Here is a 20283-nt window from a genome sequence, read left to right as displayed (position 1 = left end):
CCACGCAGGAAGGGACACTGAGACAGTGGAAAGGACTGAGTATGGACACGGAGCATCTCATGATGGGTTGGTGGCCTGCAGTTAATTACTTAGGGGCATATTTAAAATCTTTTGACGCAGGGCAGAGCCGCAAGGATTCTTGATGCGCTGCCCTACATGAAAAGAAAAGGGCAGGAATGTGCCATATCTCAGAGATATGGCGCATTCCTGTCCTTTTCCCCTGCGTTGGCGCACAATGAGCTGCCATGTGCCAACACAGGCACCCTTGCATGAGGGTGCAAGGGTGTCTGCGTTGCAGGGATGATTGTTTTTGTGGAGGAACGGACACCTTCCTGCACAAAAGCCATCATGAGAGTTGTTTACCTCTTTGTATGTGTGCTGCAGAATGCAGCACACAAAGAAAAAGGAAAAACTAGGACAAATGAATGTATTTCTTCTTGTTGCGTCTCCCTTAAAAGGGCACCAACGCAGGGAGAACGGACAGGAGTGCTTCATATACCATACATACAGCGCATTCCTGCCCTTTCACTTTGATGCCGGGCAGTGCAGCATGGTGACTTGATGTGCTGGCCTGCACCAAAACCTCATAAATATTCCCCCTAGTGTACTGCAATCTGCAGCCCCGCCAACACCAAAGTAATCACCATCATTTATGCTTTAATTTTAAAGCACTTCCATGGAGGCATCGCACGCATCAAGCACATTTTGATATCCAGCCCGACACGTGCAACACCACTCTCATCACTTTCTTCCAGAATTCCACTAGTAATGCAGAAAGTCGTCAGAAGGGAGCTTGCATCGTCCACCTACCGCGGGGCAGATGGGTATATCCTAGCCAATTTGAGTGGTGTTATGTAGGTTCTGTGCAACTAGTGAAACTGTATCAACTTGACACATTCCCAGGTTTACGAAATCTCGTCAATGTGGGAATGGGTCAAATACCATGGATGCTATGTGGGGACATCCACCTTAATGGCCATGGCACTAGTCCATATCACAGGGTAAGTCAACGCAGAAACGTGCGCCACGTTGCCTCAGTCCATATCTACAAGGCCATAAAAAGCCACGCAGGGTGGCTTTACCTGGCTTCGTAGATATGGCCCTGCAGTGTGTGCAGCTGAACCATCACTAAAAGTGATGTTCCAGCGATGTACAGAGGCTTGTAAATAAGTCCCTAAGAGCTGATGTTTTGATGGATAGGCCAATGGAGGCTGAATAAGGGAATGAGGTCTACACTTTAGGCTTAAATCCCCTGAATGCATTAGCATGTAGTTTGCACATCCTCAATATAAGTGTTGTCTTGTATGTTTGATGGGGGTCTCTTACGCTTTTTGTGCATTTAATGAGGCAGTGATGTTTGCCTTTCGCCCTCTGCAGCGCTCATCATGCAGTTCTCTCCTGAGAACCCCATCCATTGGCCAAGGAACTCACACACCCCAGCCATCATTCACTGACACTCCATAGCTGCTCACATTTGAATCCTTTATTGGCAATACAAATATGGTGATAAATAGTTTACTTTGGGTGCCACTGCGGTGACTTGTGGTGTTGGACGGCCTACCGGAAAAGGCCCAACTGTGGCAGGGCGTGTCCAGAGTCCCTTCCGTACACAGCATGAGCCGAAAGTCTTTACCTGGTCAAGCGGATGCTGAGTGTGTCTGCTGGGAGCATGAGGTCCAGTTAATACTGTCCTTGCGCTGAACACCATGACATCAGGAGTGTTCGACACTCACTCTCTGAAGGGTTAACGTTGGCCATTGGCTTCCTCTCTGTCAAAAGGTGATGAGAATTTGGCCCCCTTGGACAAAAGCATTTTTTTTTTACTTTTCATACCTCCCTTTGTAAGATTCATATCTTTATTAACAAGTTTACATTTTTCCCTTGATTGGATGAGGCTCAGCCGCCTAAAGTTGAACTCTGACAAAACTGAAGTCCTCATCCTCGGCAACACCCTGTCCGCTTGGGACAACTCCTGGTGGCCCACGGCCCTCGGCACCGCACCGACCCCCTCAGACCACGCCCGCAACCTCGGCTTCATCTTGGACCCTCTTCTCACCATGACCAAGCAAGTCAACGCCGTGTCATCCGCCTGCTTCCTCACCCTCCGCATGCTCCGCAAGATCTTCCGCTGGATCCCCGCCGACACTAGAAAAACCGTGACCCACGCCCTCGTCACGAGCCGCCTGGACTACGGCAACACCTCTATGCTGGGACCACCGCCAACTCCAAAAACGCCTGCAACGTATTCAAAACGCCTCGGCCCGCCTCATCCTCGACGTACCCCGCAACAGCCACATCTCCGCACACCTGAGACACCTGCATTGGCTCCCAGTCAGCAAAAGGATCACCTTCCGACTTCTCACCCACGCACACAAAGCCCTCCACAACAAGGGACCGGATTACCTCAACCGTCGACTCAGCTTCTACGCCCCCACCCGTCTCCTCCGTTCCTCTGGCCTCGCGCTCACTGCCGTCCCTCGCATCCGCCGCTCCACGGCGGGTGGGAGATCCTTCTCCTTCCTGGCAGCCAAGACCTGGAACACCCTCCCCACCAGCCTCAGGACCACCCAGGACCACTCCGCATTCCGGAGACTCCTCAAGACCTGGCTTTTCGAGCAGCAGTAACCCCCCCCTTTCCCCTAGCGCCTTGAGGCCCGCACAGGTGAGTAGCGCGCTTTATAAATGTTAATGATTTGATTTGATTTGATTCCCTTCAGAACAACATTGTTAGGTCTGGACACCTCGTTGACCTCCGGCAGATGTGAAGCCTGTTCACTGTGACATCATCAAGTGCCCCAATAAAAGTTTACATAAACCTATGGAACCAAGCTGGTGATCTCCTCCCCACTCTTTCTTCTGCAAACTTTCATTAAAGGTTTAGTAACAGTGATGAGTTTTGTTCTCAGTATGGGCTCATCTCCTGCCATAGGAAGGAGTTCTGACAAGCTCCATCTTGTTGCACTAGGTTGTAACCGCAGGAGTGACATCATTTGGTTGGTCAATGGAGCTGAATCGTGACCATGTAAGCGTAGCTCATTCTACTGTAGGGTGGATACCAGTGGATACCAGTTCATGCACCTCTTCAACTTCCTCATTAAGGATGCTTTAACTTCTCCCTACATTTCCAGTGGACAGTAAACCTTACAGCCCTGCTTGAGATCATGTCATGATTTTCCAGCTAAAATACTCCAATTCATTTAGTTAAGTCAGAAGATGGCCATGGCCGTCAGACAACCGTCGCTACCCCCGAGACGGCGGTCACTTTGCTGTCGTCGGCCCAGGGCTGCAGGTTCTGCAGGGCGTAGAGGGAGGAGTTGTGGAGGCAGAGCGGGTCCTGCTGCAGCGGCTGGTTGAGGCTCTTCTGGAAGGCTTCCTGCTGCAGGTGGATCATAAGGCGGTTGGCCTGCTGGCGCTCTGCTTCCCTCTCCTCGGCTGTCTGTCTCCTGTAGCAAGCAGAGACAACCCTCATCATCTGACACAAGGCGATGCACACGTGTACACAGAGCATGCACAGAATCACTTTTATTTCTTACAGATATGAAGGCTACCAGAGTTTTCTTTGATATGGTCCAAACTTACCACATTTCTTCCTGCTAAATGTCTATTTACATGCCTTAATGTAAAGATCAGCATCTGAAGAATAAGTCATAGCAATAGATACATCTTTAAAGATCACCTCCTCTGTCATCGATAATGAACGTTCATCAAAATGAACAACAACTAAGGGCCTTAGAGTTTGGTGGATGGGGTTACTCCGTCACAAACATGATGGACATCCCGTCCGATGAAATGTAAATACCATTATATCCTATGGGGTTTAGATTTTGGCAGACAAGATATCCGTCAGCGTTGTGATGGAGGCACCCCATCCGCCAAACTCTAATTCAGGCCCTAAGTCCCAAATCTCCACTCCTTGCCTTCCCATCAACAAAAGAGGACAACATCCCACTTGACCTGTATTTCTTCAATTATGAATATAATTCACCATGGTCTGACCAGAAACAATTCAAACATGTAGAGAATTTTTTTTAAATGTGTGAACCCAGCCAACAACACCACAATGGCTAAGAAAAAGAAGAGCTATTCCCGCTGTGTCTTTTGTGTTGAAGATTTTGGCTTGGTCCCATTTATCAAGCAGAGGTAAAAGTTATGAAAGATGGTTGAGCAAAGGAGAAAAAGTTTGAAGCAACATTGAGACCATACATACAAGTATGTGAGGAACTCGCAGTAGTTTGGGGTGTTTTATTAAAGAATGGTATATGTGTGCCCCCAACTTCTTCAAGAAAAGTCTTGGTTGAAGAAACATATATAGATCATTTAGGAGTCAACAGCACTTCCAGATTTTTTTATTTTTTTATTGGTGGCCTGAAAACGAGGCAAAAGTTGCTGAATTTATTGATTAATGCACTGCTCGCCTTGTCTCAGACAAATATTGCAAGGTTACAGAAACTCCTATTCAGTTGGTTCCTTTACCTGATGAAGCTTGGCAGAAATTGGCTCTTGATTTTTCAGGCCCCTTTGACCTACTACCTTCCAACAAGAGATACACCATAGTCTTGATTGACTACTTTTCAAAACGGGTGCATTTTGATTTTACAAGTCTGCCCAGTACTGAATCAGTAATTAAATTATTGAAGAATGTTTTCAGCATTGAGGGTCCATCCAGTGAAATTGTCACCATGGAACACATTTTACATCTTTACACATAACACATTTTATTCAGGGACAACATATTTCTCACATTATTGTAGCAGTCTGCTCACCTTCTTCAAATGGATTAGTAGAGAGAATGAACAAGAGTTCAGGCAGCTACATGTGTTGTGACACTGAAATGTTATTAAGGGAAAGATTTGGCCTTGCCATTTAACTCCTCCGATTACTTCTGAGGTTTGCCCCATTGCACTTCTGAGTAAAAGGTTTGCAAAAACAATTGTTTACCCAGATTGGATCAGACGATTATCTGATAATGGAATGAATAATTGCAAAACTCATTCCAGTTTGGGCGACAATGTGATTTTGAAACAAAATAAAGTCATGAACAATTTTGACAGTAAACATGATGTGGCGAATCTAAATGCTGGGAATTGGGTGCTGACAAGGATTCCTGTAAGGATGAGAAAAGGAGAATCCAAGTTGTCAGGACCGTTTCGAATTGAAAAAAATATCTAAAGGGTAAGTGTTACTATCTGGTAAGGGGTGGAGAAGCAGGAGGGATTCACCAGGGTCACTCATGTCATTACCTAGATGACCAAACAAGATCCATCTGCACCAACAGCAACTAAGTATTTTCAATTGAGAGGTGGTTTTCCTGGAGCTTGGATAGGACTGACATTTGGAGGCAGCGAAATATAGTACCTCAGTTTTGGAGGAATTGTTCGTAAGGACATGGAAAATGTTCCAAGACTAGATGCTGGAGTTTTTTTAAACATATTTATTTATTGGTATTTGGGTTGGTACATCATCATAGTCACAGGATCATTTTTACTGTTTAAGTCTCATAGGTCACATGTTCATACAGGTATTACTTAATCATCATACACTGTTGTCCTTCAGTTTGCACCCCACACTGCTGATTAACCCTGGTCTTGCTCTGCATATATAACAAACAATCACAGTATGAGTTATCAATGGTTCTCCGGCTCGTGTGGTGTGTTCAGGAGGCTGAGTGGCTATGCACCATCAGCTTCGACTCAAGGCTCTCAGGTACCTAACTAATGGAAGTGCTGAAGTGAACAATCTTAATATATTTAAACAATACAATTTGCCCATTGATGTATCCAGACTGCGTGGTCTGCAGGTGTGTACGCAAGTGCGCGGAGCTCCGCTAGGGGAGGTGGGAGGGAGGAGGGTGCACGGGGCGGAAGGGCCAAGAGGCCTCAGGCCTCTCACGCCCCCATCTGGGGGTCCTAGGTGTCCGGCACAATCACGATCCTAGCTTCCCTGATCATGTTGTCCATTGGCAGATTGGTGTAGGGTGGCCTGAATAGATGCTGGAGTTGGGGGTAGAAAGAGGTGGCTGTGAAATGTGGAGTTGTGCAGGGGAGGCCAAGCCTTTGGTTGAAGGAAATGAGCATAAGCTTCCCCATCCCTCCTTCTGCGACCCGTACTGTTAGGCTGGCAACATTTTTAGCATTAAAATTCTCAAAACACCTTTCTGCATATAATAGTTTGTAGCTTTTGCAAATGTCGAAAAGTTTGCATGGTTTGGAAAAAACTCCACAACATTTGTGGAAGTAAATGTTTGCAACTTTGCTCACCTCTATTAAAGACCAGGGGCCATATTAGATAAAGTGCTCCGGAGCCCAACAGGTATTTGCGCCTGGTTTGCACACCCACGAGGCACTTTGGTAGAGACCGCAGATGCTTGTGCGGCCCCTTCTGCAATACCGATAGTGCTGGCGCACAAATAAGGAGTGGCCCCAGGCAAATGAGGGAATCACTTTGCTGCTGCGCTTGTGGCATATTACCGACGTGGGCGCAGAGGCAAAAATGCCTTTAGAAGATGCACTGAAAGTGCGCCAGACAAAGGTGGAGCACTTATATTGCGCCTTCCAAAGGCACCCCTCTTAGAGGGAGAAAATGGGTCCCATGGACCCCTCAGACATTCCCTTGCAGGTGGTTGCAGTCACTCACTGCACCCGTCTGCAAGGGGTACGCTAATTCCCCTTAAAAATGCAGGTGGGTTGCGGCCTGCACAGAGAAACATGGAGCAGCTTTTAAACAAGGGCTCTGTGTTTCTCTAAAATATAAAGCAAGTGACGCACTGGCGGTGCAAGGGGCTTGTAAATAAGCCCCTAAGTTTACCACTTTTCAGTATGCACAAAGGTAAGTTACGAGTGGTAGCTTTACGTCCACACTCAGGGCGGAATCTCCACAGTCGGGCAGAGATCCACCTCGAGTGCAGAGATTCTGCTCCAATTGTGGACGCAAAGATACCACTCGTAACTTACCTTTGTGAAAGCCGAAAAGTTGCAAACTTAGGGCCATATTTATACTTTTTGACGCAAAACTGCGCTATCGCAGTTTTGCGCCAAAAAGATTAGCGCCGGCTAACGCCATTCTGAAGCGCCATGCGGGCGGCGTATTTATTGAATGGCGTTAGCCGGCGCTAGCAGACCGGCGCTGCCTGGTGTGCGTGGAAAAAAACCACGTACACCAGGCAGCGCCGGCGTTGGGGAAAATGGCGTTAGGGCGTCTTAAAATGGGGCAAGTCAGGTTGAGGCAAAAAAATCGCCTCCACCCGATTTGCGCCATTTTTAACGACGCCCAGACGCCATTTACATGACTCCTGTCTTAGTAAAGACAGAAGTCATGCCCCCTTGCCCAATGGCCATGCCCAGGGGACTTATGTCCCCTGGGCATGGTCATTGGACATTGTGGCATGTAGGGGGGCACAAATCAGGCCCCCCTAAGCCAAAAATATATATAAAAAAAAAAAAAATTATACTTACCTGAACTTACCTGAATGTCCCTGGGATGGGTCCCTCCATCCTTGGGTGTCCTCCTGGGTTAGCAAAGGGTGGCAGGGGGGGTCCCTGGGGGCATGGGAGGGCAGCTGTGGGCTCATTTTGAGCCCACAGGTCCCTTAACGCCTGCCCTGACCCAGGCGTTAAAAAGAGGCGCAAATGCGGGTTTTTTGCCCCGCCCACTCCCGGGCGTGATTTTTGCCCGGGAGTATAAATACGACGCATTTGCGTCGCAGTCATTTTTTTAGACGGGAACGCCTACCTTGCATCTCATTAACGCAAGGAAGGCGTTCACGCAAAAAAATGACGCTCATTCCTCATACTTTGGCGCTAGGCGCGTCTAACGCCAAAGTATAAATATGGCGTTAGTTTTGCGCCGAATTTGCGTCGAAAAAAACGACGCAAATTCGGCACAAACGGAGTATAAATATGCCCCTTAGACTTTTGGTCTAGACCTAGACCAAAAGTCTAAAGGGCTCATTTACAAGCCACCGGTGCACCACTTTTTATATGGGAAAAAGTGACGCACCAGCAGTGTAAGGGGCTTGTAAATAAGCCCCTTCGTTTACCTTTGTGAATCAGGCTCGTAGTGTTCATCTTCAGCTCTTTCCTAACTTGGAGCAGAGCTGGGGCAGTCCTAATGGATACTGAGATATCCCAGATCCAGATTGCCTAGATGGAGAAGGCATATTGGCTTGGCTTGTTCTTTTTTACACTCCAGTATGATAGGGTCCTGGCTGCAGGTTCTCCCAGATCCACCAACGATGGTGAGCTTGTGAACCAGATAGACGAGGGTGCTGGTCTTCATGGTTTTGTAAAATGGCAGCTAGTTTTGAAGATGGTGCAGGATGGCAAGGTAAACAATGCATTCCTATGATGTGCTTATATTTCTTCAGGCCATGGATGAGGCATGCCACAGCATAAACATTATCTTAACGGGCCAGTCGGAATCTGGAAGGCTATGTAGCAAGGCATTACCGCCACCCAGACGACTGGCAGAAACAGTTTCCCTGCTTTAATTAGAGAGAACAGACACCAGGCTTTCTTTTCTTTTCTGCCAATGTCATACATGCCAACTTTTTACAAGAGGTAAGTGGGAGATTTTAAAAACATAATCAGGGGAATGCATTTCCCCCGTTGACTTCTAGTGAAGCAGAGGCAATTTCAACCACAAGATGGCCAAATTTAAGCCATTTTTGGCTTAAAACATCGGGAGTCTCCTGCCTGAATCGGGTCAATTTTCATGCATGCAGTGTGTTACTTGAAGATGATGGTTGTGTCCAGGGAGAATCCAAGTGACTTGGCAATGGGTAGAATATGGGGTTTGAAGCCATCAAGGTCCATGTCATTGACCCAGTTTTGCATTAGTTACTGCTTGTTGATCTTGACAAATAATGACGATTCTGTCTTGGTGGGGTTGAGCTTTAGGCAGATGCTAGACATTCAGGTCTGCAGGCGGTGTCTGGGATGTTGACTATCTGGAGAGAAGGAGGCATTTCAGGTTGTACTATTATCAGTGCCTAGAGTCCCAGGTGGTTGTATGTAGAGGTTGATAAGGATGGGGGCGAGATGGACCCTTGGAGGACTCCGCAAGTGGTAGGGATCTTCTGGGATTTAGACGTGCCCTTATGAAAAAACTTGTGTGGGGTGCACAGGAAGGAGGAGGACCGGGCTGCACAGGTAGGAGGGGGACCGGGCTGCACAGGTAGGAGCGGGACCGGGCTGCACAAGAAGGAGGGGGACCGGGCTGCACAGGTAGGAGGGGGACCGGGCTGCACAGGGGACCGGCCTGCACAGGTAGGAGGGGGACCGGGCTGCACAGGTAGCAGGGGGGACCGGGCTACACAGGTAGGAGGGGGACCGGGCTACACAGGTAGGAGGGGGACCCGGCTGCACAGGTAGGAGGGGGACCGGGCTGCACAGGTAGGTGGGGGACCGGCTGCACAGGTAGGAGGGGGACCGGGCTACACAGGTAGGAGGGGGACCGGGCTGCACAGGTAGGAGGGAGACCCGGCTGCACAGGTAGGAGGGGGACCGGGATGCACAGGTAGGAGGGGGACCGGGCTGCACAGGTAGGAGCGGGACCGGGCTGCACAAGTAGGAGGGGGACCGGGCTGCACAGGTAGGAGGGGGACCGGGCTGCACAGGGGACCGGCCTAGGAGGTGGACCGGGCTGCACAGGTAGCAGGGGGACCGGGCTGCACAGGTAGCAGGGGGTACCGGGCTACACAGGTAGGAGGGGGACCCGGCTGCACAGGTAGGAGGGGGACCGGGCTGCACAGGTAGGTGGGGGACCGGCTGCACAGGTAGGAGGGGGCCCGGGCTACACAGGTAGGAGGGGGACCGGGCTGCACAGGTAGGAGGGAGACCTGGCTGCACAGGTAGGAGGGGGACTGGGCTGCACAGGTAGGAGGGGAACCTGGCTGCACAGGTAGGAGGAAGACCGGGCTGCACAGGTAGGAGGGGGACCGGATGGACAGGTGGGAGGGGGACCAGGATGCACAGGTAGGAGGGGGACCGGGCTGCACAGGTAGGAGGGGGACCCGGCTGCACAGGTAGGAGGAGGACCGGGCTGCACAGGTAGGACTGGGACCGACCTGCACAGGCAAGAGGGGGACCACTGAAGGGTGTTGCCAGTGAATCCCATTCAAGACTTAGGGACTGATTTAGTTCTTGGCGAGGGGAATGCTCTGTCACAAATGTGACACATGTCCCGTCTGCTGTATTACAATTCCATTATGTTCTGTGGAGATTGTAATATGGTGGACGGGATATCTGTCACGTTTATGACGGAGCATGCCATCATTCGAGAACTAAATCAGGCCCTTAGTTTGGATGAGGTAGAGCTGGTTGACAGTGTCACAGGTGGATAAGGAATCCAGACATATCAGGGAGGAGGGACCATCTTCATCTGTGGTCAGGAGGGTGTGATCTACGATGTATCTGCTCTTTGCTGCAGCATCATCTGAAACCAGACTGGTCGTTGTGCAGCAGATTGTTGGCACTGATGTGAGCTCGAAGTTGGTCATACAATGCTTTTTCCCGTTATCTTGTTGATGAAGCGTAGTTGAGTGACTGCCCAGTACTTGGCTAGGTCATCAAGGATGGGAAGACCTGGCCGTCTTGAGAAGTTCTGGGAAGACGCACTGGGTGAGGGATGTATTGACGATGCTGAGAAGATATGGGAGAGCCCCTCCAGAGATAGTTTTAATGAAGGGTAAGACATCATCTTAACAGGAGGTGGCTTTGAGGGGGTTGAATATGTCCATAAGACCTGTAAGCGATGGGGCTCTGAAGGATGAGCATTGCGGGATGCAACTAGAAGGAGGGGGCCTAAAAGGAGAAGCTGACTTGGGGCCTTATTATGATCTCGGCAGTCAAAACCACCGAGATCCAAGCTGGCGGTCAATAGAAGACCACCAGCACGACTACCCTCCCGCCGGATGTATAATGTTTTCCCCACTGGGCCGTAACATTGACAGCAGCTCCAAATGGAGCTGCTGCCAATGTTGGTGAGCGGCGGGTGCAGCTGGGGCACTGCATGGGGGCCCCAAATCGCCCTAAGATACCCATTTCGCCAGCCTTTCCCTGGCGGTGTGAACCGCCGGGAAAAGGCTGGCGGAATGGGTATCATTATCCGGAGGGCAGCGCTGCTTGCAGCTCTGCCAGCATTACCGCTGGCTGTGGCGATGTCTTCCGCCATGGGGTTTTGGACGGTTCATAATATGGCGGTCAGCCACCGCCGGCATGGGGGCCCAGACCGCCAAGTTCATAATGAGCCCCTTGATGTTGTCAGTGTGCTGTTGGATCTGTTGTATTTCCCGGAAAGCCTGTTATTGCCCTTTGGTGTTTGGTGGGAGAATCTATGGACGGGCAAGCAGTGCTAGAGAATGAATACAAGGACTCCACCGACCACTTGTTTTTTGTTTTTCTGAGTGAGATGCCTTCGGTGTGATGTGTACGCACTGATTTGGGTCCTTTGCTCACTATGCCATTCAACTGAGGATGCACCTCACTGATTATTCCAAGTAGGCTGAAAACAGCCTAGAAAGTCTTGTGTTCCCACCTGGAAGAGACCTGGGTTGGCATTTCTGGTTCAGGCCTTCCTTTTGGGGCAGGAACAAGTCTGATCTGCACAGAGTTGGTATCTGTCAGTTATGGCACAAAAAACAGTAGACTGGGTGGCCTTCCATGTGATTACCAGTGACTGAGATTAATTCATGCATCCCACTAACAAATTCTTTTGTTACCTAAGTGACACACTTGAGGGAGGGCGCAATACTGTGGGGTTGTCCTATGCAGTAGTCTCTTGGACAAGTCCCTCATTGCTCTACTGTCTGGCTGTAAGACAACCTCCACAAGAGGTGGGCCTTCAGAAAAGCCTCTTTCTCTTTGCACTCTTGTGTTCCCTGATCTCCACCGATGGAACAGCACTGCTTTTGTGCTCATAATTACACAATTAGACAGTAATGTCTAGTCTCCCTGTCTCCTTCAGAAGTTTCCACCAGCTCTTTCTGTAGCATTTTCTACTAGGGCTTTTGAAATGGATATGTCATATCTTCTTGGAACTTTCATGAGGTCTTTGTCATCAAAGATCAGTGGCTCCATAACAACTGATAAACATGATAAATAGGATTAGGTAACTCCATGGCCTTTTAATGTTCTGGCCTCTCGTGACCCTGAAGTTCCCATCTGGGTTAAGGTAATGAGACTGATGTTAAGCTTTGACATAGTGACTAGGAGTTGACATTTTCCAGGTTCCAGGACCTCATGGCTTTAATCCTGTTACAATAATGAAATCACTTTTGTTCTCATTAGCTCCCTCTTAAGTGCAGCCGCAGTGTTCCACCTGAAAGGGGCTCATGAGGGTTGAGTCTGAACAGCCGCTCGTGAATGCTTGCTCTCCTGCCTGCTGGTCTCAAACAAACCATAAAGAGATCTGGGAGCTTCCTTTTGAATCTCTCAGTGTGCTCACCAAATGGGATTCTTGTATATTACATGCATTTCAATGGAAGTATAGACCTCTCAAGTGTCACTCGTTTGGAGTGACACTAACTCCTATGGGTTACTTGTCCAACTTTGTTATGCTTTGTTGACGTTTGTATACAAGAATGTCTGCTTTAATACTGTGTAGTTGTCTCTCTGGAGAGTGCCTTTACACAGTGTGCCTGCATCCTTTGCAGATGTTAGTCCCCTGGGCATGGCCATTGGGCAGGGGGGCATGACTCCTGTCTTTAGTTAGACAGGAGTCATGTCCATGGGGGTTGTGTGTCAAAAAATGATGCTAGTCAGGTTAGAGTCATTTTTCTGACTCTAACCGGGCTAGTGCCATTCTTTGGCGCACAACCTTCTGTTTCCCCTACACCTCCCCCAACTGGTTAGCGCCAATTATTTTGACGCTAATCGGGCCTTACCGCTGGCTAGCGTCATTCCTTAAATATGACGCCCGGCTGGCATCCAGGAATGGTGCTAGCCAGCAGTAAACTTTTTGAAGCCAAAAAGTATAAATCAGGGCCTTGGTGCGGGCACCTGTGACCACCAAGGTGTGCCTCCCACCAGGGAAGCTCCCAAAGTCTGCAGTGACCCTGGTCCAGAGAGATGTACTAGGTACAGATATACTATCTGTGGGGCAGGTTGTTCTGCTTTGCTCTTCAGTTGGCGGCAACCAGGTCTTCCAACTTGTAATCCATCCCTGGGAATAACAGTTTCTTTTGCAGACAAGACTTTGGGCCTGATTTAGATTTCGGCAGACAGGATACTCTCTCACAACGGTCACGGATATCCTGTCTGCCCAAATCTATATCCCATAGTGAATAATAGTATTTAGATTTCAGCGGATAGGATATCCATCACCATTGTGACAGAGTAACCCTTCCAGTGAAATCTAAATCAGGCTCTTTGTTTTGGTGACCCCGTGGTGTCATTTGTGTGCTAGGGCGACTGCTGTGTTCTGTAATGGCAGTGGGTAACAATACGCCTGCCTTGCAGGATGAGTCCATCTTCAATAGACCTTGAGTTCATTAGGATGTTTCATAGTTTACTCATTGTTTCCTTCAAATTCTTTTTAATAAATCTTCAGTGGGGCAAGATACATTTTCCACTTGTTCTGTTGTAGTGTTTCCTGTACTTTTGACAAGCACTAATCTTGTCCAGTTTGTCAGGCAGAATTGCTGATTCCTGGGCTTATGGACATGCAGCTCATGTGACCATATTCATATATTCTTCTGTAGTTTCGGCATGCCGTCCAGTGGGTTCAGGCTCATCCCTGGATGCCTTGACAGGAGGTTGTCTGGATTGTTGGCCCTAAGTCAGTGAATACCATCCAGGTGGTATAGTTGTAACTATCACACCCACTTTTAGGTTCTTGCAGGTCAGTGATGTGCCATGAAAGTAGTTGATTAGGGGCTTGTGGTCCATGACGATGCTGCCGCTCCTCCCATAGAGATAGAAATGGAAGTGGGCACATCCCCCTTGATGGCTAGTGCTTCCCTCTCAATCTGGATATAATGCTTCTCGACATCGGTCAACACCCAGCTGGGGCACACCAAAGGCACCCATTCTTCTCTACTTTGTTTGACAGCTTTCAGTCCCGCCAAACTGGCACCCACTATCGCCTGTGTTCTTTGGGGGTCAAAGTAAACCATTGTGGTGTCGTGAAGTAACTCATCTGGCATGGGTTTGCATGAGGACTCTCAGGTGTTCGGTCAACATTGCCAGATTTAGGATAAAGCTGCAACAGTAATTGGCCATTCCAAGAAAAGCCCTAACCTCGATTGCGGACATCAGAGCTGGGGGATTTCTAATGTTATTGGATTTTGTTTGATATATTTTCACTTCTTCCTTGGAGAAAATGTATCTGAAGAACTCAACATAATCTTCAAAGAGCTTGCACTTTTCTTTGTGTGATGTGAGGCTGGGATTTGAGCTTCTCTTCGGGGTGGCCCTCCCATGCCAGGGTTGCACCTCCATTGTCTCGGAGTATATCAATATATCCTTACTTATAATTTTAAAGCCGTCTAGTCTAGACAGGGTTTCCCTCAGCATTGTAGAAGACCTCTGCAGCAGATGAAATTCCAAAATTGAGCCGTTTATACCTTCTCAATCCTAGATGCTTGGAGAATGTGGTTACTCAATGAGTCTAGAAGTAGTTGGTAGTGGCTGGTGTTAAGGTCAACTTTGGAAAACCACTCTGTCCCTGTGAAATCTGACATAATATCGTTCATAGTGGGTTTGATATGTCCTTGACATTGGACAGCTCGGGTGATGAGGTAGAGAAGCAAAGCTGGCCTGCACCCTTGTTTATCGGTGCATGGACTTCTTTTTGCAGGTTATCATGAGTACATTTGCTGTCCATTTTGCACGGGCATGTGTAGAAGAAGTCAATGGTTTCTCCATCTTACTGCTTCGCTTGTCTCAGCTTAAATCATTCATAGTCATGGCTAGTCTACGGACCAAAGTGTGCCTCTAGTGCAACAACTGCAAAAATATCACAGTGATGGATGGAATGCTTCAATTAATCTCAGCCACTGGCAATCTGTCGGGCCGCATAAAAATCCATCATTGTTTTGCCCACCATGCCACCCCAGTTTGGACCCAGCCATATGCAGATCAATCCTGGCAGGGCAGGTCCTCTCTGGACCAGAAACAAGCATTCTGGGACCGGTTTCGGGGTATCACTCCTCATCAGTCACGCTACCTTGAATCCAGTGGCATGGTGAGCCGGGACCCACGTCTGGGCATACCCAGCGCACTTAGGATGCCGGGTATTCCCATGCGTCGAGTGCAGCAACGGCTGCTTCGTAGTTATCATCACTCCCGGTACTGGGAGCATTTTTGAAGAGTTTGAACACCTCTTCTCCTACGAAATGCAGCAGCAGGGATCTCACGAGCTATCTGCTTCACATGTTGCATAAGATACTTGTTCAACACACTGAACCATGTCTTCCAGAGGGGGTCGACATATCCCATCAGCCAACTCAATGAATGGTTGCAGGGCACCCACTAGAGAATGTGGGGTGCATTTCTTGAAGGGACCACAGGACACCTGCCGGCTGCACCATCATTAGGATCACGCATGAAGGCATTACCGCATCTCTGATCATTTGTCGCCACTCGTGTAAGTTCCTCTTCACTGTGATGCTGAATTCAGTGGGTGCTGAAGTTCTCTCTATACTTCCAATCACACGGCCAGTTGTCTCTCATTTATTTATTTTCTGGGTGCAGGGTTGGCCGGGTCACTAAACAGATATGATATCTGCTGGAGACTGTAATAACATGCCTCCGGGTGTGGTACAGGACACCAAGGTTACACTCTGAGTGCTAGTGCTTAATTTGTGTCTGTGTTTTCCGGTGCTCAGTGCTGGCACTTAATTATTACCAGTGGTACTTTTTTGATGACAGTCTACCATGTGGTGGCACTGTCTGCCTATTTTCAGGAGAGCAAATCAATTGAGCAATTCAATATACACTAAATAAAAATAATAGCAGTGCTTCCAGCAGGGGCAGTGGGTGGTGCAAGCTGCAGTGGTCCCCTAAGTGGTACCCTGGGCCCTGGCACTTTGTATTACTGTTAGAGGACGGTTCTGACCATCAGGTCTGCCCTGATTTTGAGCTTTTTGACCACCTGATTTTTGACTTTTTACTGTGAGGAAGCCTCCTATGCGGGGACTCAGACACAGTAAACTCATGGTAAAATGGACTGTGCGTGTTTACCACCGGTGCAGCCTTGCTAAGGAAAGGCTGCTGTGGCGCAGCAAGGGCAGGAGGCCCCGGGCAGGTTACATGTGATCATGTGTGCGCATGGATGTGCACTCATGTGAGGGATGTGGGAGGAGGATCCCTGGTGTGCGCAGCCCAAGAACTGCACTTGAGTAATCCTGGAGCAGGAGGAACTATGCAGAGTGGGTGGTGACCTGGAGTAGGTCTCATGAGAGGGGTGTACACATGTGAGGGAGAGTCAGTGTGCTTACTGTCTTTTCACTGTAGGGACACTCAGTTAAATGCCAATGTCAGTGTGCTTAAGGTATTTGCATTGTGGGTATACTCCATTAAATGTCAATGGGAAAGAAGGGCCTAGGGTGCAACTCCAGTTCTCTGGGGTCCACTGAGACCAGAGTCACACCAAAGTACACTGTAAACTGTAAGAAAAGAATGATGCAGTAGGTTACAAGAGCATAGTTGTACAACTTATGGGTCATCCATGGATGTCATCTTTCTCTGACTCAGCTCAGGATTAGGGCCAATTACTGCTCTGTCCAGTTGCTGGAGCAGGGTCTGGCATCAATCAGCCAGCTGTCATTCCATGCCAGGAGCAGGCTGGAAAGACCCTTCGAGGAATTTCAGTGAGGAGGGGCTGAGACTTTCAGAGCACATGTGGCAACTAACTCCTGGAGGATGCCATTTTGAGCTATGCCAGAAGACTGTGCAAGAAGGAGGGGACGGGGGCAAGGAAGTGATGCGGCACACCTGGATAGGCCAGAGGTGCAGACCTGCAGGACACTTCTGCCCCCACTTAAAAGGTCCTGCAAAGGGGAGAGCTCTCTCTTGTGGCTATGCTTCACTGCTGGACACTGGGACTGCAGACGGGCGTCATGGATGACTGGAAGGAAGAACCTCCTGACTGCCCTTGGGGCAGGGACTCTGCCCCTGAAGGATTCCAGGCCAGCAAGGCGAATGCCAGGGCCAGGCAAGCTGGCCCCCTTACCCCTCCAAGAGGACTAGTTGGGGGAAGGACTGGGCTAGCGCAAGGAGAACACGCTGCCCAGAAGGAAAGAGGGAACCCAGAGGAAAGGCTGGCGCAGGGAGTCAGGGGGACTGGCTCCCTATGATCTGGGACTCTTCGAGGCCAGGAGGCCTGAGGAGAGTGCTCCTGGTGGCAATGGCTTGTCACCAGGAGCGAAACAACACAAGAATGATAAAAATCGGCCCTTGGGGGCCTGAGATATCCCAGGAAAAAGGATGGCCACCTTTGACCTCTGGAGAATCAGCTACGAAGTGCGTGGGGCTCCGCAGCTGCTCGAGACTGTGCCCCTGGGGTGGGCCAGGGCCCGGGGGCTGCCCCAGGAGGAAGAGGAGCGAGGGGAGTGCCGTCGCACTCCCCCTCTGGACGAGGAAGGGGCCTTGGACCTGATCCCTGGGCCCTGTAAAGCCTGGCCTGATTTGAGTCCATGGGGGGGTGCCTTCACGCACCCCCCCTACCGCGGTGGGTAGGGACCCCGGACCCCATCCCGGGGCCCCCTGCGGAAGTAAAGTGCGCTCCCCGTGAAGATTTGAGGCAGGTGGTCCCGGACCCCATCCCGGGGCCCCCTGAAGAATGAGGAGTTGGGGGGGCACTGTTGCGCACCCCCGCCAGATGGCCGCCAGCTATGAAGGAGCCGGCGGCGAAGCAGAAGCTGGGGAGCGCCGTTTCGCTCCCCGTGAAGGTTGGCCAGGGGGGGCCCAGACCCCATCCTGGGGCCCCCAGCAGAAGTCAAGTTGGGGGCGCCGTAGTGCCCCCTGTGAAGATCCACAGGATGGGCCCCGAACCCCATCCCAGGGCCCCAAGAAGATGGTGGCATTGGGGAGCACCGTTGCGCTCCCCATGGAGACAAGGAGGGGCCCTGGACACCATCCCGGGGCACCGAAGAGGGAGGAAGGGGGGAATGCCGTTGCACTCCCCCAAGCGGCCCATCCGGGCGCGAGCCTCCACGTGTCTGCCCGCTGGAGCGGGCAGACAGCACAGAGAAGGCCGGCTCCCGCGGCACACACAGAGGTGCTGGCAGTGCAGGGAGCCGGCAGGGGTGGCCAGGGGTGGGCTCCCTGCGCCACCCTCCAGCGAGGGAGACTTTACCTTGTGCGGGGGTGTAGGAGGCTGGACTGGCTTGTAGTGAGTACCAAGGGGTACTTACACCTTGCACCAGGCCCAGTTATCCCTTATTAGTGTATAGGGTGTCTAGCAGCATAGGCTGATAGATAATGGTAGCTTAGCAGAGCAGCTTAGGCTGAACTAGGAGACGAGTGAAGCTCCTACAGTACCACTAGTGTCATATGCACAATATCATAAGAAAACACAATACACAGATATACAAAAAATAAAGGTACTTTATTTTTATGACAATATGCCAAAGTATCTCAGAGTGTACCCTCAGTATGAGGATAGCAAATATACACAAGATATATGTACACAATACCAAAATATGCAGTAATAGTATTAGAAAACAGTGCAAACAATGTATGGTTACAATAGGATGCAATGGAGACACATAGGGATAGGGGCAACACAAACCATATACTCCAAAAGTGGAATGCGAATCACAAATGGACCCCAAACCTATGTGACCTTGTAGAGGGTCGCTGGGACTATTAGAAAATAGTAAGGGTTAGAAAAATAGCCCACCCCAAGACCCTGAAAAGTGAGTGCAAAGTGCACTAAAGTTCCCCAAAGGACATAGAAGTCGTGACAGGGGAATTCTGCAGGAAAGACACAAATCAGCAATGCAACAACGATGGATTTCCAGACGAGGGTACCTGTGGAACAAGGGGACCAAGTCCAAAAGTCACAAGCAAGTCGGAGATGGGCAGATGCCCAGGAAATGCCAGCTGTGGGTGCAAAGAAGCTGCTACTGGACAGTAGAAGCTGGAGATTCTGCAGGAACGACAAGGGCTAGGAACTTCCCCTTTGGAGGACGGATCCCACACGCCGTAGAGAGTTGTGCAGAAGTGTTTTCCTGAAGAAAGACCGCCAACAAGCCTTGCTAGCTGCAAATCGTGTGGTTAGGGTTTTTGGGTGCTGCTGTGGCCCAGGAGGGACCAGGATGTCGCCACTTGCGTCTGGGGACAGAGGGGGCGTCGAGCAAGACAAGGAGCCTCTCAGCAGCAGGCAGCGCCTGCAGAAGTGCCAGAAACAGGCACTACGAGGATGCGTGAAACGGTGCTCACCCGAAGTCGCACAAAGGAGTCCCACGTCGCTGGAGGACAACTTAGGAGGTCGTGCAATGCAGGTTAGAGTGCCATGGACCCAGGCTGGACTGTGCACAAAGGATTTCCACCGGAAGTGCACGGAGGCCGGAGTAGCTGCAAAAGACGCGGTTCCCAGCAATGCAGTCTGGCGTGGGGAGGCAAGGACTTACCTCCACCAAACTTGGACTGAAGAGCCACTGGACTGTGGGAGTCACTTGGACTAAGTTGCTGGATTCAAGGGACCTCGCTCGTCGTGCTGAGAGGAGACCCAAGGTACCGGTGATGCAGTTCTTTGGTGCCTGCAGTTGCAGGGGGACGATTCCGTCGACCCACGGGAGATTTATTCGGAGCTTCTAGTGCAGAGAGGGGGCAGACTACCCCCACAGCATGCACCACCAGGAAAACAGTCGAGAAGGTGGCAGGATCAGCGTTACAGAGTTGCAGTAGTCGTCTTTGCTACTTTGTTGCAGTTTTGCAGGCTTCCAGCGCGGTCAGCAGTCGATTCCTTGGCAGAAGGTGAAGAGAGAGATGCAGAGGAAATCGGATGAGCTCTTGCATTCGTTATCTAAGGAAATCCCCAAAGCAGAGACCCTAAATAGCCAGAAAAGAGGGTTTGGCTACTTAGGAGAGAAGATAGGCTAGCAACACCTGAAGGAGCCTATCAGAAGGAGTCTCTGACGTCACCTGCTGGCACTGGCCACTCAGGGCAGTCCAGTGTGCCAACAGCACCTCTGTTTCCAAGATGGCAGAGGTCTGGAGCACACTGGAGGAGCTCTGGGCACCTCCCAGGGGAGGTGCAGGTCAGGGGAGTGGTCACTCCCCTTTCCTTTGTCCAGTTTTGCGCCAGAGCAGGGCTGAGGGGTCCCTGAACCGGTGTAGA

At 50.2% G+C, this 20283-nt stretch overlaps 1 protein-coding gene across 1 annotated transcript in view; it reads right to left on the bottom strand.

The window, feature by feature from the left end:
* Positions 1–1510: 1510 nt before the first annotated feature.
* LOC138254786 (T-cell leukemia homeobox protein 2-like) overlaps positions 1511–20283 on the bottom strand; it is a 173803-nt gene continuing 155030 nt past the window's right edge. The window contains exon 3 of the mRNA XM_069205822.1: positions 1511–3443. Coding sequence (XP_069061923.1) covers positions 3227–3443 — 217 coding nt within the window. The 3' untranslated portion in view covers positions 1511–3226. The remainder of the gene's footprint in view (positions 3444–20283) is intronic.

The sequence above is a fragment of the Pleurodeles waltl genome, chromosome 1_1 (genome assembly GCF_031143425.1).
Source record: "Pleurodeles waltl isolate 20211129_DDA chromosome 1_1, aPleWal1.hap1.20221129, whole genome shotgun sequence".
Taxonomy (NCBI): domain Eukaryota; kingdom Metazoa; phylum Chordata; class Amphibia; order Caudata; family Salamandridae; genus Pleurodeles; species Pleurodeles waltl.
This window is presented reverse-complemented; position numbering and strand designations above follow the sequence as displayed.